Raw genomic sequence first — 12,284 nt, 5'->3', positions numbered from 1 at the left:
TGGCCGCGCGACACAAGCTCCTTTGAGGAGCAAGTTGGCTACATAGTGTCTGGACGAACACGTTCCGCCGCTTCTTTGTGCACACTTCCCAGGTTGTCAACTCTTCCTAGTACGGATAGACCCACAGGCGTATCGTGCACTTAAGGTAAAAGATCAAATGTTATAGCTTGGCAGTAAAATCTCACGTGTCGTGAGCGTTCGCACGGTCAAACAAACTGATCCAGTGGTCGACATCGATGTCATTTGTGTGCCAGACAAGGTGCCAGAATGAGCAAAAATGACGAGGGTGTCGTTAAAACGCCCTCTTCATTACCAAGCGTCGTTGCACAGCTGACGGAACGCCTACTCTGAAATTCCGTGGAGGATGAAGCGGCCTCGAGCGAGCGCTACGGCATTCGCTTAGGCGTTTCCTAGTCCGCGCAACACGAGGTCATTTGAGCCCACACTATGCGGGCATGAGGGAGGGTGGGGCATTGAGAAAGAATGGCCAGGGTAAGAGCCGAGACTCGTCCAAGCGCAAAACGACGGCTGGCAGCTTGTGAGTCAGGCAGTATTGTTATGCTGGGACTCATGGCTTGGGTCATTGCAAGGGCAATGACAGCTTCTTCGGCCGTGATAGTAGACGCTGTGCAGACAGTTGCCGAGGTGAGGAAGGCATTGTCGAAGCGGGCAACAGTGGCGACGTGAGCTGGTCGTTGAGGATAGGGAGAGGCGTCCGTATAGAGGGTGGTCGGGTCGCTGCCGTATTTTCTTACGAGGAGGCGTGTACGATGCTGACGACGGCCGGCGTTGTATGTAGGGTGCTTATGACGCGGAATGGGGAGGACATGGATGTGGTGTCGCATTGATGGAGGTATGCGTTGTGGCGAGTCCAGAGTTTGTACCACCTTCCGGCCTAGCGTTTTCAGCAGATGACGACCGGTGGGTGTGAGTTGTAGGCGCTGTAGTTGGTTTTGGAGAATGGCCTCAATAATTTTTGAGAGGATGTTATGTAGACCCAGTTTCAATGAGCGGTCGGTAGAAGTGAAGGTAGGCAGGCTGAGGGCCGTCTTATAAGATTTGCGTATTATGACATCAATCTTGGCATGTTCTTGTGGTTTTAAGGTAAGATAGGGTGCCCCGTAGGTGATGCGGCTGATCAGCATTGCTTGAATGATCCGACAGTTATCTGTTTTCTTGAGTCCGTGTCGGCGAGAGCATATTCGTTGAATTAAGTGTGTAAGTTGGGAGACTGTCTGTATAAGTTTGGGGAGGTACGCGGCCCCGGAGCCGTCGTGGTGGTAGTGGACTCCTAGGACGCTGGCACTCCCAATCCTCAGCTCGATGGCCCTTTTACCATGGACGAGCTCACGCAAGCACTCACCCGGCTAACCCGCACAACAGCACCCGGACACGATTTAATAACGTACAAGCTACTTCGTAACCTTGACGACGACCACTTAGAATCCCTCCTTGCCTGTTACGACCACCACTGGACTAACGGCACAGTATACCGCCTCAGTGGCGCCACCCAGATACCACTTTACTTCCCAAGCCTCACGAACCCATCACTTTTAATAAATAAGCGTGACAAAAAATATTATCCATCAAATACAATCAACAACTAAAGGCATAAAAAAATTGGCTCCTATCCACGCTGCCAAGGAGGTTGGAAAGCAAAGATTTAAACGACACCCACAACTATTGCCCATGCGACGTCACTTGAATTTACACACGGGACTCTACAAAGAGTGAAACCAGTGATTCTGCCACCCGTTAGATGGATTTCCCGGGGGTGGCATCGCGAACGCAGCAGCAGCGTCGGCCACGGCCGGGCTAGAGCAGTGGACGCACCCGCTGTAGCATGACCGTGAGTCGGGTGAAACAACAAACGGAGAAGAACGTCTTTCGAAGAGTGCGACAGCGAAACCTAGCCATCCTGATGTGCTAGCTGAGGGCTACACCACCGCGCGACACAAGCGTAGGCACCGAAACAATTCGGCATGTGAGCTTAGTGGCTCCCATTTGTACCGATTTAAACTTTTTAGTTTAGTAAGTTTGGGAATTGCGAGAAAGCTGGGGGAACTTTTATAATCGCTATTTATGAGGACCTGTTGGTCCTTCCGTCTTTTCAAATCTCTCTTATAACACAGCCGATGTGGTAGTCATCAATTTAGAAAACGCTCCCACTCGTGGCCAGCAGTGCGCAAAAGGTAGCGTTTCTGTAGCGGCCAGATGTCTGTTGTGGTCTCTACATTTTGTTTTCCCGCCATTCAAACCAATCCTTAACGTAGCTTCGCCGTATGACCACTTACTTCCATCGGGTCCGGATTATCCAAGAGGTGGTTTCGAACAAGTTAATCAATCCGTGCGAAGGAAGCGCGCAATGGACGTGAAGATGAGTCAAAGCAGGCCCAAAACAACCTTGGCTAAGCATACGCGAAAGCCGTACTGCCGACGCGCCCGCCGGCGAGCGGGCACCTCCGCGCGCACAATGCTGGCAAACTTCGCCGCGCCATCTACAGTGTACTCAATGAGTGAAAACTACACCCCCGCCCTCTCCCCGCCGATTCCGCTGCGTTGGGAGTTTACTGTTCCGCACGCTGCGAAGGAACCATTGGCTGGTAGAGGTAGAAAGGTTTGCTTTAAAAACGTAGCCTACGGGGTTCACATTCGCTATCCTTAAAGGAAACCAGTACATCGAGATGCGGCTATCCAGGTCGCTCAAGTAGACCATCAGAGGCACGTGGATGCATGTTAAAACGTGTTGCTAGCTAACACAAATGGTCACTTAGCAGCGCCCACTAGGAAACATGTACACCCGTATGTGATCTAGACTTGGCACCCCTACCAAGACTGTTACCAGGTAACGACTGTTACCAGGGTGGAGATGTATTCACAAACTGCGAAGGTGGGAAACTCCGCAGTAGGGTCACAAAACACAGCTGCCCTAGCCGAACGCATAGCGATTTCTTCGCTATTAACAAGCGAACCGTATAAGTGCTGGAAAGTACGTCGTCCTGATCGTCTTCAAGCTCTCTCCCAAAGGGCCTGTTAGAATATCATTGGTTTATGTCAGATCTCTTTATAATTTTATTCAACCGTTTTTATTTGGAGTAGACTACGTTGAAGACGAAATCTACGGCTAAGACGGACAGCACTTTTGATCTGTTGTCACGCCCACGATGCAGAATACCTCCGTTTAAGGCACATTTCTTATAATGCGAAGGAATTTTCCTGGTCCATTCGAGCTCTCCTTAACGGGATTCCATTGTGTATTCGGTTTAAAATTGGTAATAATATATTGCTGCTATAACAATGGACGTGTTGATTCTTTTACCAGCGGAGCTGTCCTAGCGCTAGCCGTGGCGACAGTCTCTGCTGGTATTGTTTCACGCTTTTCTCGAGCTGGTTTCTCCGCCCCGCAAAAACTGGTTCCCGGTATAGATGACAATCATAACAAAATGCAATAGCTCTAAAAGCCTTCATATTCTCAATAAAGGCTTATATGGCGAAAGGAAAAGTGTCTTGCGAGCAATGCATTTGTCCTTACAGGTGACGCCGACTTGAAGGGGATGGGTGTAAACTTAGTCGTTGTGTGATGGCTTTTATACATAGTGTGTTGCCCAGTGAAGAATGGCCAACAGTGGAGGGAATATGATTACAGCAAACGGCGCTAATTCGTGTGCCATCTAAGGTATTCAGAAACAAATACGAAATTAGCCACTAATGCGACTCTATTATTACGCCATGTTTCATTTACTTCTCATGATGAGTTAGTTCACAACGAACTTAGTAAGGTTGCAGAATTACGGTCTGCTGTCAATACGAGGCCATGTACGGAGGCAGCATGGTTACAGAAAACAGCTGTAACTGATATTTTCCCGGTACTATCCGAAAACAAACCATTTGAAAATTAGATGCAGAGACAACTCTAGCATTACCCACCAAAGCTTCGATGATCATCCTTCTTGACAGAGTGTAAGGGCACTGAATTTTTTCTAATGTATTTTGCCTGTTTACAGCGACACTCCCATGTCTAGTCGTAACTATATATTAACTGTGCCTGTAAAGTTTTTTTTTTCTGAGGAAATGTGCCCCACATAAAAAGGAATACACCAAATTAGGTCGAAGCATGACTGAGCAAAGCCGTCTTGAAACATGCCTTGAAAGGTGCCTTCAAACTCTGTGCACTTCAACCAGAGTAATTTGACCTTACCTAAAAGTCAGTTACAGGAGCCAATTTTGAAAGGGGCTAAGCGTTTGAAGCAGGACAAAGCTAACTGTTTTTTTTTTATTTAAAGGAGCTCGTGCCAGGTCTGGGCATCCAACACGGCGATGACAAAGGTTGCAAAAGCCCACCCATCGACGCAGGCAGCGACGGCGTGAAGAAAGAGGGCCACGGTCATCACCGGCGGCCTTTCTTTATCATTGGCCACATGGTGAACTCTATTGAAGAGGTGGACGAGTACTTGGCGAGGGGCTCCAACGCCCTGGAATCTGATATTGAGTTCGACAAGAATGGCACTGTCCTGGGCACCTTTCATGGTACTCCATGCGACTGCTTCAGGGGATGCTTCAAGCGAGAGAAAATGGCCAGCTTTCTGGAGCACATTCGGAATGTCAGCAGCTTCCGTGAGTTGACTTCAGGCATATCTGTCGTATTACTGTTATTACAGCGATCATGTCTTACGCTAGGTTCTGCCCAAAATTGCCCGCGTTTATCGGGTCTTGACGAAAAAAAATTGCACGCACTCGCTACAGACCTATGCGCTCGTTCCAGAGGTAGCATAGAATGCTCTGTAGGTCTCTACTATTGGTATGTTGACAACAATTGTACCCAAATTGGCCACTAAGACAACTCTTGTCGTAATAAGTCCGCAGTGAAGATGTAAGCGTTACAGAATGCCAGTCTGCTGTAAGTACTTGGCGTCTGCAGAGGGAGTATTGCTACAGAAAATGGCTGTAACACTTGTTTAATTGTAACTCTGCCGAAACGAATAACACAAAACTATCTTGTGTTAACTGCAACAGCGTTTATTCAATAAAAATTGTTATTCCATACATAACTCAAGTCAACGTGTACACCTTCACTGGTCCTCCAATTTCACAGTAGTGAAAGGGCTTTAAAATACTCTTCTGGTAGCAAATGCTACTTTACCCGAAGATTAAGATGCAATAAACTAAACATACGTAGCACACAAAAAACTGTTCCCGCCTTTTCGTGTTTTACATTGAGAGCTACTGAAATCTTTCGAAGCAGCATCCTGTACGCTTCGTTTGACCAGCGGTCATGGGCTTTCTGTTTCGGGATGGGGATCTGATATCCGTATAAAAAACGAATATTTCACATCTCAAGAAACCAATGCTTGGTGTCGCGCTTCATATGATACGTAAGTCAAGTCCAGTTAGCCCGGGTGATTCGGGAAAACAGTTTTGCATAATCGAAATGAACAAGTATTTCTGAAAGATTGTTCGGGACTTGCCCTGAGATATAAGGCGAAATTTGGCAGAGAATGCAAGAAAACACTATAACCGTATGTTTCTGCATGCTGCACGCTACTGCTTCCTATGTGCGAAAATATGTTTCTCCACTCAATTTATGTATAAATTGTTGCTATGTAGAAGATTGTCAAACTCCCACCCATAAAGAACGCGTCGTTTTCTGTGGTTTTATTGAGACCATAGCCGAAAATGTGGTTCCATAAAGTGTCAATATCAGGGAACAAAATACTGGGTAAACGAACCCACACCCATGAATGAAAGCTGTCATAGCTTAGGCATATAGCAACACATCACTTACGGGACCGACTCTTGGCGCCTTATTAAGCAATTTGAAAAAGAAATAAGGTCAGCCAAACGAGCCTTGCAGAGAAGGATGACAAGAGTAACGCTTACGGATAAGAAGCAACCGCCTTTTATCGGAGAACAAATTCGGTTTGAAGACAACACTGCTCAAATAAAGCAGAACAAGTGCACTTAGGCTGGGCATCGAAAGCGGAGAACGGACAACCGGTATAATATCAGGAAAACAGAGTGGTTGGTTTCCGAAAAGGAAGGAAGACGGTATTTCGCCCTTCGAGATCAGTTACTGAGGATGGAGGAGGCCTAGAGGGCCGCCACAGCCGCCAGGGCTCAGGATCTGGTCAAGACTTGACCCGACTCCACTGGGTCGCGCAACATCTGCTCCCAGAGCTGAGGGGGGAACGGGTGTGTATGGATCTACAGGACATTTGCAGAGGGAACGGTAGTGAGTGTCGAGTGCTCTGCAGGCTGGGCTGGTAGGGGCAGTAAAGAGGTGTGGATGACTGTGTAATAATTGTGTTCTGTGTGGGAAGGTGTGTGTTTGTATAGATATGCATCATGTGGCCTGCCCCGAGGAGACGTGTTTGCGGGAGTGGATATCGGCGGCGGCGGAGGCGGTAGTGGAGAGCAATATCCCTGTAGTGCAGGAGGGAGGTTGGCTTGCCTGCAAGGGCACCGCTTGTAGGCGTGGCTAAAATGGCGACCCGGTCAAAACGTTGGCGAGCCCGTGCGTGCACCACTTCATTAGCGCCTACGCCTGCGTGGGCTGGCGTCCCCAACAGGATCATGAAGTCAGATGGAGGATTTTTGGAGAGACTTTGCAGTGCCATCGGAGAGATGTTACCAGGAATATAATGGCGGATGGCCTGATGAGAGCCAGGTAGAACGAATTCAATGGTGGGCCACTGGGTGAGAGCGAAGGCAATGGCTACTGCCTCCGCCGTGGTTGTGTTGGTAGTTAGGATGGTAGCCGCCGTGACGTTTGGTGGTGTATGTTGGCCAACAACAGCTACAGTGTGCATGTTTCTGAGGGAAGGGGGTGGCATGAGTTTCTAGTGTGAAGCGATGGTGGGTATAGTTCGACGTGGATGTTCGCTCGTGCTAAATGCAGGGCCACGTGGGAAGTTGGTTGCATGTAGCAAGAAATGGGATGGATTTGGATGCTGTTACGGATGTTAAGTGGAATGGATAGTGGGGGATTTGGATGGTGGGTGGGAGTATGTTTAGAGAATTAAGAATGCAGTGCCCTACAGAACAGGAAGCGAGGCGCGTGCGTTGGGAGATGTAATGGGCGTCTCGTTAGGTGTTGGCGTATGGTCTTTGCGTATGGTCGAGTACGCGATGCGTTGGTACGTAAGGGGGAAGCAGGAGTGCATGCCTATATACGTCCTCCTATGGAGGAGGGCATCAAAGGAGTCGATTCGGGTGGATGTAACCTTCAGGTAGCGTAGGTGGTACAAGTTGAGTAGAACACTGTGCACGAGACAGAGGCGGTCCTTTTCCGTGCTGCGATGGTGTTCGGTGGCGATCCGAATAATAAGATGCGTGGTTTGGGTAACGTATGTTTTACCGGCTGGAGGGTGGGTGTGGGTGATTTCTTGTGTGTGAGGATGAGGCGTATGACTAAGGTGCTATTTGTGGGGTAGTGGCTCCAAGTTTATAAAAAGCTGGATGTGTGGGTTTGGAGGGAGTTTGTTGCGAGCGGGCGTAAAAGTGAGGAGAGCGGATTTTTGTGCGGCGCACTGGAGCGCCAAAGGTTCGATGTGGCCTATAACTTGGTTGAGGCCGTGTCGGAGTGCTGTTTCAATGTGATGGTATGACCCAGAGTGGACCCACAGGGTAATGTCATCTGCGCACAGTGAACTCCGTTGTGTGGGATTGTCAGGAGTGAGCGGCAAAGTGGGACCAGGACGAGGTTAAAGCGTTTGGGTGAGAGGACCGGTCCATGTGGTGCTCCGCGATCTGGCATGTGGAAATCATCAGATTAGACATGGCCAAACGGATGGCTATAGAAAGTTATAGATAAGTGGTAGAAGTGCCTGAGGGATGTTATGCATGGTGTAGGGCATTGTCAAAGGCTTTTTTGAGGTGTAGTGAGAGTTATACAGGTGTGGTCTCGTTTTGGACGGTCTCTGTAGAAATTACAATGATACTGAACGAGGGCCTCTTGAGTGGATAGGTTGCGTCGAAAGCCGATCGAGAGACGCGACTACAAGTAGAGACGAATTACTCGATGTGGGATGACATCAGAAAATTTGATGGCAAAGAATTGGATGGCGAAGAAAATCCACTGCAAGAAAAAGACGGCTTGCGACAAAACTTAAATAATAAAAACGCAAAAGGTCAATTGTGTAAGCCATGGCAACCGTTTTAGTTCTTTCGAACGGTTTTATCTAACTTAGTTTGCTATCGAGCGTTGTTTGCTCTTAGACGGCGGACTCGTAATTCGACAGACAGATAGAGAGACCACAATTTCCACGGTTGCGTAGCCCCCCAAAAATTAGCGCCAATCCAGCCTATGAATGTGGCTGGAAAGCAAAGCTGTAAACGGCACCCACAACGATTACCCACGCGATGTCCGTTAAATTCAATCACGTCGCTCTACAAATAGTGAAACCAGAGAGAAGTGAAATGCACTAACCACACCCTCTATTACTTCAAAGAGATATTCTTGGTAAGGTTAAATTAACGCATGAAGCATGAACGGTGGTTGGTTAAGTTGTATTGGTGTAGCGCATGAGTGGAAACTCTTTGTTTTATATAAAATTAAAGCTCAAACCGGGTGTTAGACAATTTCAATTCTCCGTCTCTGCCGTCGCGGGCGAAGCCGACGAGATCAGCGGCAGATAAGAAGGAGGAGGAGGAGGAGGAGGTGGTGGAGGAGGAGGAGGAGGAAATACTTCTGTAGGCGGCCGATGAGGTGGTGCGGCCGAGCCCACGTTTATTACGGTTGCGCTGGTTGCGCCATGCTCGGAACGAAGCGAGTAGATAAGAGGGGGCCGTTCCAGAGGTGAGCCGAGTGCTGACTGTGTTCCGCTGTGCCAGCTGGCCAATTTGCTGATGATGATGGTGGTGCTTAAGAAGATGATGATGGTGGCGCTACAGGGCTCCCATTGTAGGCGGCCGATGAGGCGGAGCGGTCGATCCCACGTTTATTGCGGTTGCGCCGGCTGCGCCATGGTCGGAATCAAGCGAGTAGAACCAGAGTGCCGTTCCCGAGAGGTGCCGGGTTTTCATGCCGTAGTGGTTGAGGACAGTGTCTTTTAATTTGTCATACGCACTGGGGCCTGGGGCCGGCAGCTGGATCTGCTCCAAGAGGTCAGCAGGTAGCTTTTGTAATGTCACGAGGTACCTGATTTCCGGGGAGCAGATGTCATGTACGTAAAAATGGCTCTCCAGGATGACGAACCATGCCGCGTGGTTTGAGATGGAGTCAAACTGGATCAGCAAGGGAAGGTCTGGGAGAGCGGGGAACGTTCTTCGCGTGCCGTCGTCCGCGTTGTGGCTGGGGAAGCAGCGTTTCGAAGCCATGGCGAAGCCGCTTGTCCGGGTCACCAAATTGTAGGCGGCCAATGAGGTGGTGCGGCCGAGCCCACGTTTATTACGGTTGCGCTGGCTGCGCCATGGTTGGAACGAAGCGAGTAGAAAAGAGGGGGCCGTTCCAGAGGTGAGCCGAGTGCTGACTGTGTTCCGCTGTGCCAGCTGGCCAATCTGCTGATGATGATGGTGGTGCTTAAGAAGATGATGATGGTGGCGCTACACTTCTATTCAGATGTCTGAACGGCCCATAGTGCGTCCCAGAGTGCGTCCCAGAAGAGTGGTTCCTTCACTGTAGCCCATATTCAGTCCGCGCGGCCTGTGCTCTGTACAACAGCTGAAGGTGGGTAGGCAGAGAGGGGCTGGACAGCAGCATCTCCCATTGCTCTCGTTGGGTAGTTGACGGAAAGAGAGGAGGGTTCTCAGGGCTAAAGTCGCAGACCCCGATTATGTGGCAGAATGTTCCTACTTCTGAGCAAAATTTACATTCAGCGCCGTAGCGATTCAGGTGCATTAAGTGAAGACGGAGCCGGGAAGGAGCCGGATTGTAAAAGCCGTAGGGTAGTTAGTTGTTCTATGGAAAGGTCAGGGTAAGGCGAAGGTAGGGTCTGTCTCAGGAGGCGATAATGCTGGGTTATGTTTCTCAACGAGACAAGCGGGTGACTGTCCTCGTGCAGCGCCGTAACGCGGGGGGTAAAAGTGCAGCCTTGGTGGGCGTATTCATTGCCCTTCATGGAAGTGTGGGCGGGTGTCCAGATTAGCTGAATGGAACCATTTGGGGTGGGGGTTTTTAGCACACGACGTGCAGGCCGAGACAGCAAACACGACTGGTAATTCCGGTAGGCTTGTTGGGAATCGGTGACTACCTTACGAACCCGTGAGAGCCAAAGCGACGGCTGCCTCTTCTGCTGCCGTCTTGTTTTCGGTATTGAGGGAGGCACAAGCAAGGAGGTTGGTTCTGTAGGAAGCCATGATGATGGCGTTCTGCTGCCCTCGATGTTGTGAGGCGTCTGTGTAGATAACTGCATGATCCCCACCGAGGGTGGTGTTGAGCGCTTGAGCCGGTGCTTGTCGGGGACCCTCGATGTGTAACGGGCTCATATTTATAAGCCAAGGGATCATCCGTAGTTCTTGTCGCCAAAAGTCCAGGAGTACACCAAGCGGAGTGACATTCTCTACTGCCCAGCAATTCTGGTGAAGGATGCGACGACCTGGCGCAGTTCTGCTCATTCGGAGCTTCTGGATAGAAAGATGGCCCTCTATCAGCTCTTCCACCGTGTTGTAGAGCCCCCTGCTAAGCAGCCTCTCTGTGGACGCACTCATGGGAAGACTTGCTCAACCGCCCTTCTAATCATTATTTAAAGCATCTTTATGTCCTCCTTGCCGAGAAGAAGACAGGCGGTTGACTTAAGTGATTTTTGAGAGGAGAAAAGGTTAAACTAATTCAAAGGTAACGAATTCTTTGAGGCATCGCTTCTTGGTGGCAACTCGCCTGATCATGTGTATGATTTTATTGATGCTGTGTTTGGCGCTGAAAGGATACGTCACTCTTGGTGTTCGCCTGAAGATTTAGGCCCAGGATCTTGATGGTGGGGCTTGGAGTGATGGTTTGGCCATCAAGAAGTATTTTAATGGGTTCCTTGAGGTGTCGTTTGCGTGAGAGCGGACGACAAGGACCTTAGATTTTTTACGGGAACACTGGAAGCCACAGGCTTTAGCACACTGGCGTACTAGAAGTGAGATGCCATGGGTTGGTGTGAGCTTCTTTAAATCGATATCACGTGGTATTCAGCAAGAATGCACGGTTTAAACCCCTAGATGTGCTTGGTGAGTGCACCCCTTGTCTTACCCGTCTCCGCGTGGGCTCGTAGCTAAATATATAAGATAACGGGCTCTCGCTTCGTTACTCTGTTAGTTTCAGGTTCTATTCCTGATGGTGCCAGGAAATTCTTTTACTTGTTCGCGGGAGTTTTTTGTTGACACCAACGGTCGCGAAAGAACCCTTGAGGGGTAGAGGTTAAAAGCATTACTTTAAAATGGCTGCCCTCTTTAATACTGCGCCTAATCTCTGATGCTCAAAGATCGACTAGAGGGAGGAGGCCAGGCCGACGGCACTGCGCTCCCACACTGCGCAGACGCGGAGCACGTCCTTTGTTGCTCCTTTTTTCTTCTTCTTTATTACATAACTAAAAAAGGAGAGGTTGGCGCCATATATGAGTGCCGGCTACTCCTTCTCACATAAAGTGAATGTTTCTTTATAAGACTGCAATGCTCCCATAGTCATTGAACGGTTCTATAAAGAGGAATGATTCTGATAAAGTCATTGCAAAACTCACCGAGTTGGAAAGTCTTAGAGAGGACAACGAGCTGCATGGAAGGGCGCACATCGCACTGAACGCAACAATTTGACCCTTGAAGCACGTAAATGGATACAAGAGCGGAAGGCAAGAGGAAGAAACAGGTCAGAGTGAGTCCCTTTCGAAGCAACAGCAGAGCACAGATAGATGCCAAATACAAAATACACACAAAATAAGACACGATATACAATGCAGATTGACAAGGAAAAGATATTTCACAATGACAGATACAATAAAATGTAATAAAAACTATTAATGTTTGTAAGCTCCAAGAAGGGCATGAACGCAAAAGAGGCAACTCCATTTCAAAACTAGTAAGGTGCCACAATGGGACTAGACTATATAAAAAGTTTAAGGGCAAGAAATGAACGCCGTCGCTGGTTCGCTTTTCTCCATGGGCCGAGGACTTTGGCAAGGCTAAACAGCCTATTGTCTAAAACATGAGGACACTTTTAATAAAACGCTGTCGCGCAGCGTCATGACGGGGACATTCTAGAATGACGTGATCAATACTTTCGTTTGGAGGACCACATAATATAAAAAGCATGCGCTTGTTTTCTTTTTGTTTTGTTTTTTTCACGTCTGGGGATTCTTATTCTTTCATAT

General features: G+C 48.9%; 1 protein-coding gene across 1 annotated transcript in view; it reads left to right on the top strand.

Annotated features, from left to right (window-relative positions):
* LOC144166063 (dermonecrotic toxin SPH-like) overlaps positions 1-12,284 on the top strand; it is a 109,126-nt gene that overhangs the window by 84,066 nt on the left and 12,776 nt on the right. Inside the window, exon 3 of the mRNA XM_077695722.1 lies at positions 4,284-4,614. Within this exon, the coding sequence (XP_077551848.1) occupies positions 4,284-4,614 (331 nt within the window). The remainder of the gene's footprint in view (positions 1-4,283; positions 4,615-12,284) is intronic.

The sequence above is a fragment of the Haemaphysalis longicornis genome, unplaced genomic scaffold (assembly GCF_048455015.1).
Source record: "Haemaphysalis longicornis isolate Haplotype H1 unplaced genomic scaffold, Haemaphysalis longicornis Haplotype H1 scaffold_16, whole genome shotgun sequence".
In the NCBI taxonomy this organism is placed as follows: Eukaryota; Metazoa; Arthropoda; class Arachnida; order Ixodida; family Ixodidae; genus Haemaphysalis; species Haemaphysalis longicornis.
The sequence above is the reverse complement of the archived record's forward strand: the minus strand, read 5'-3'. Positions and strand labels throughout refer to the sequence as shown.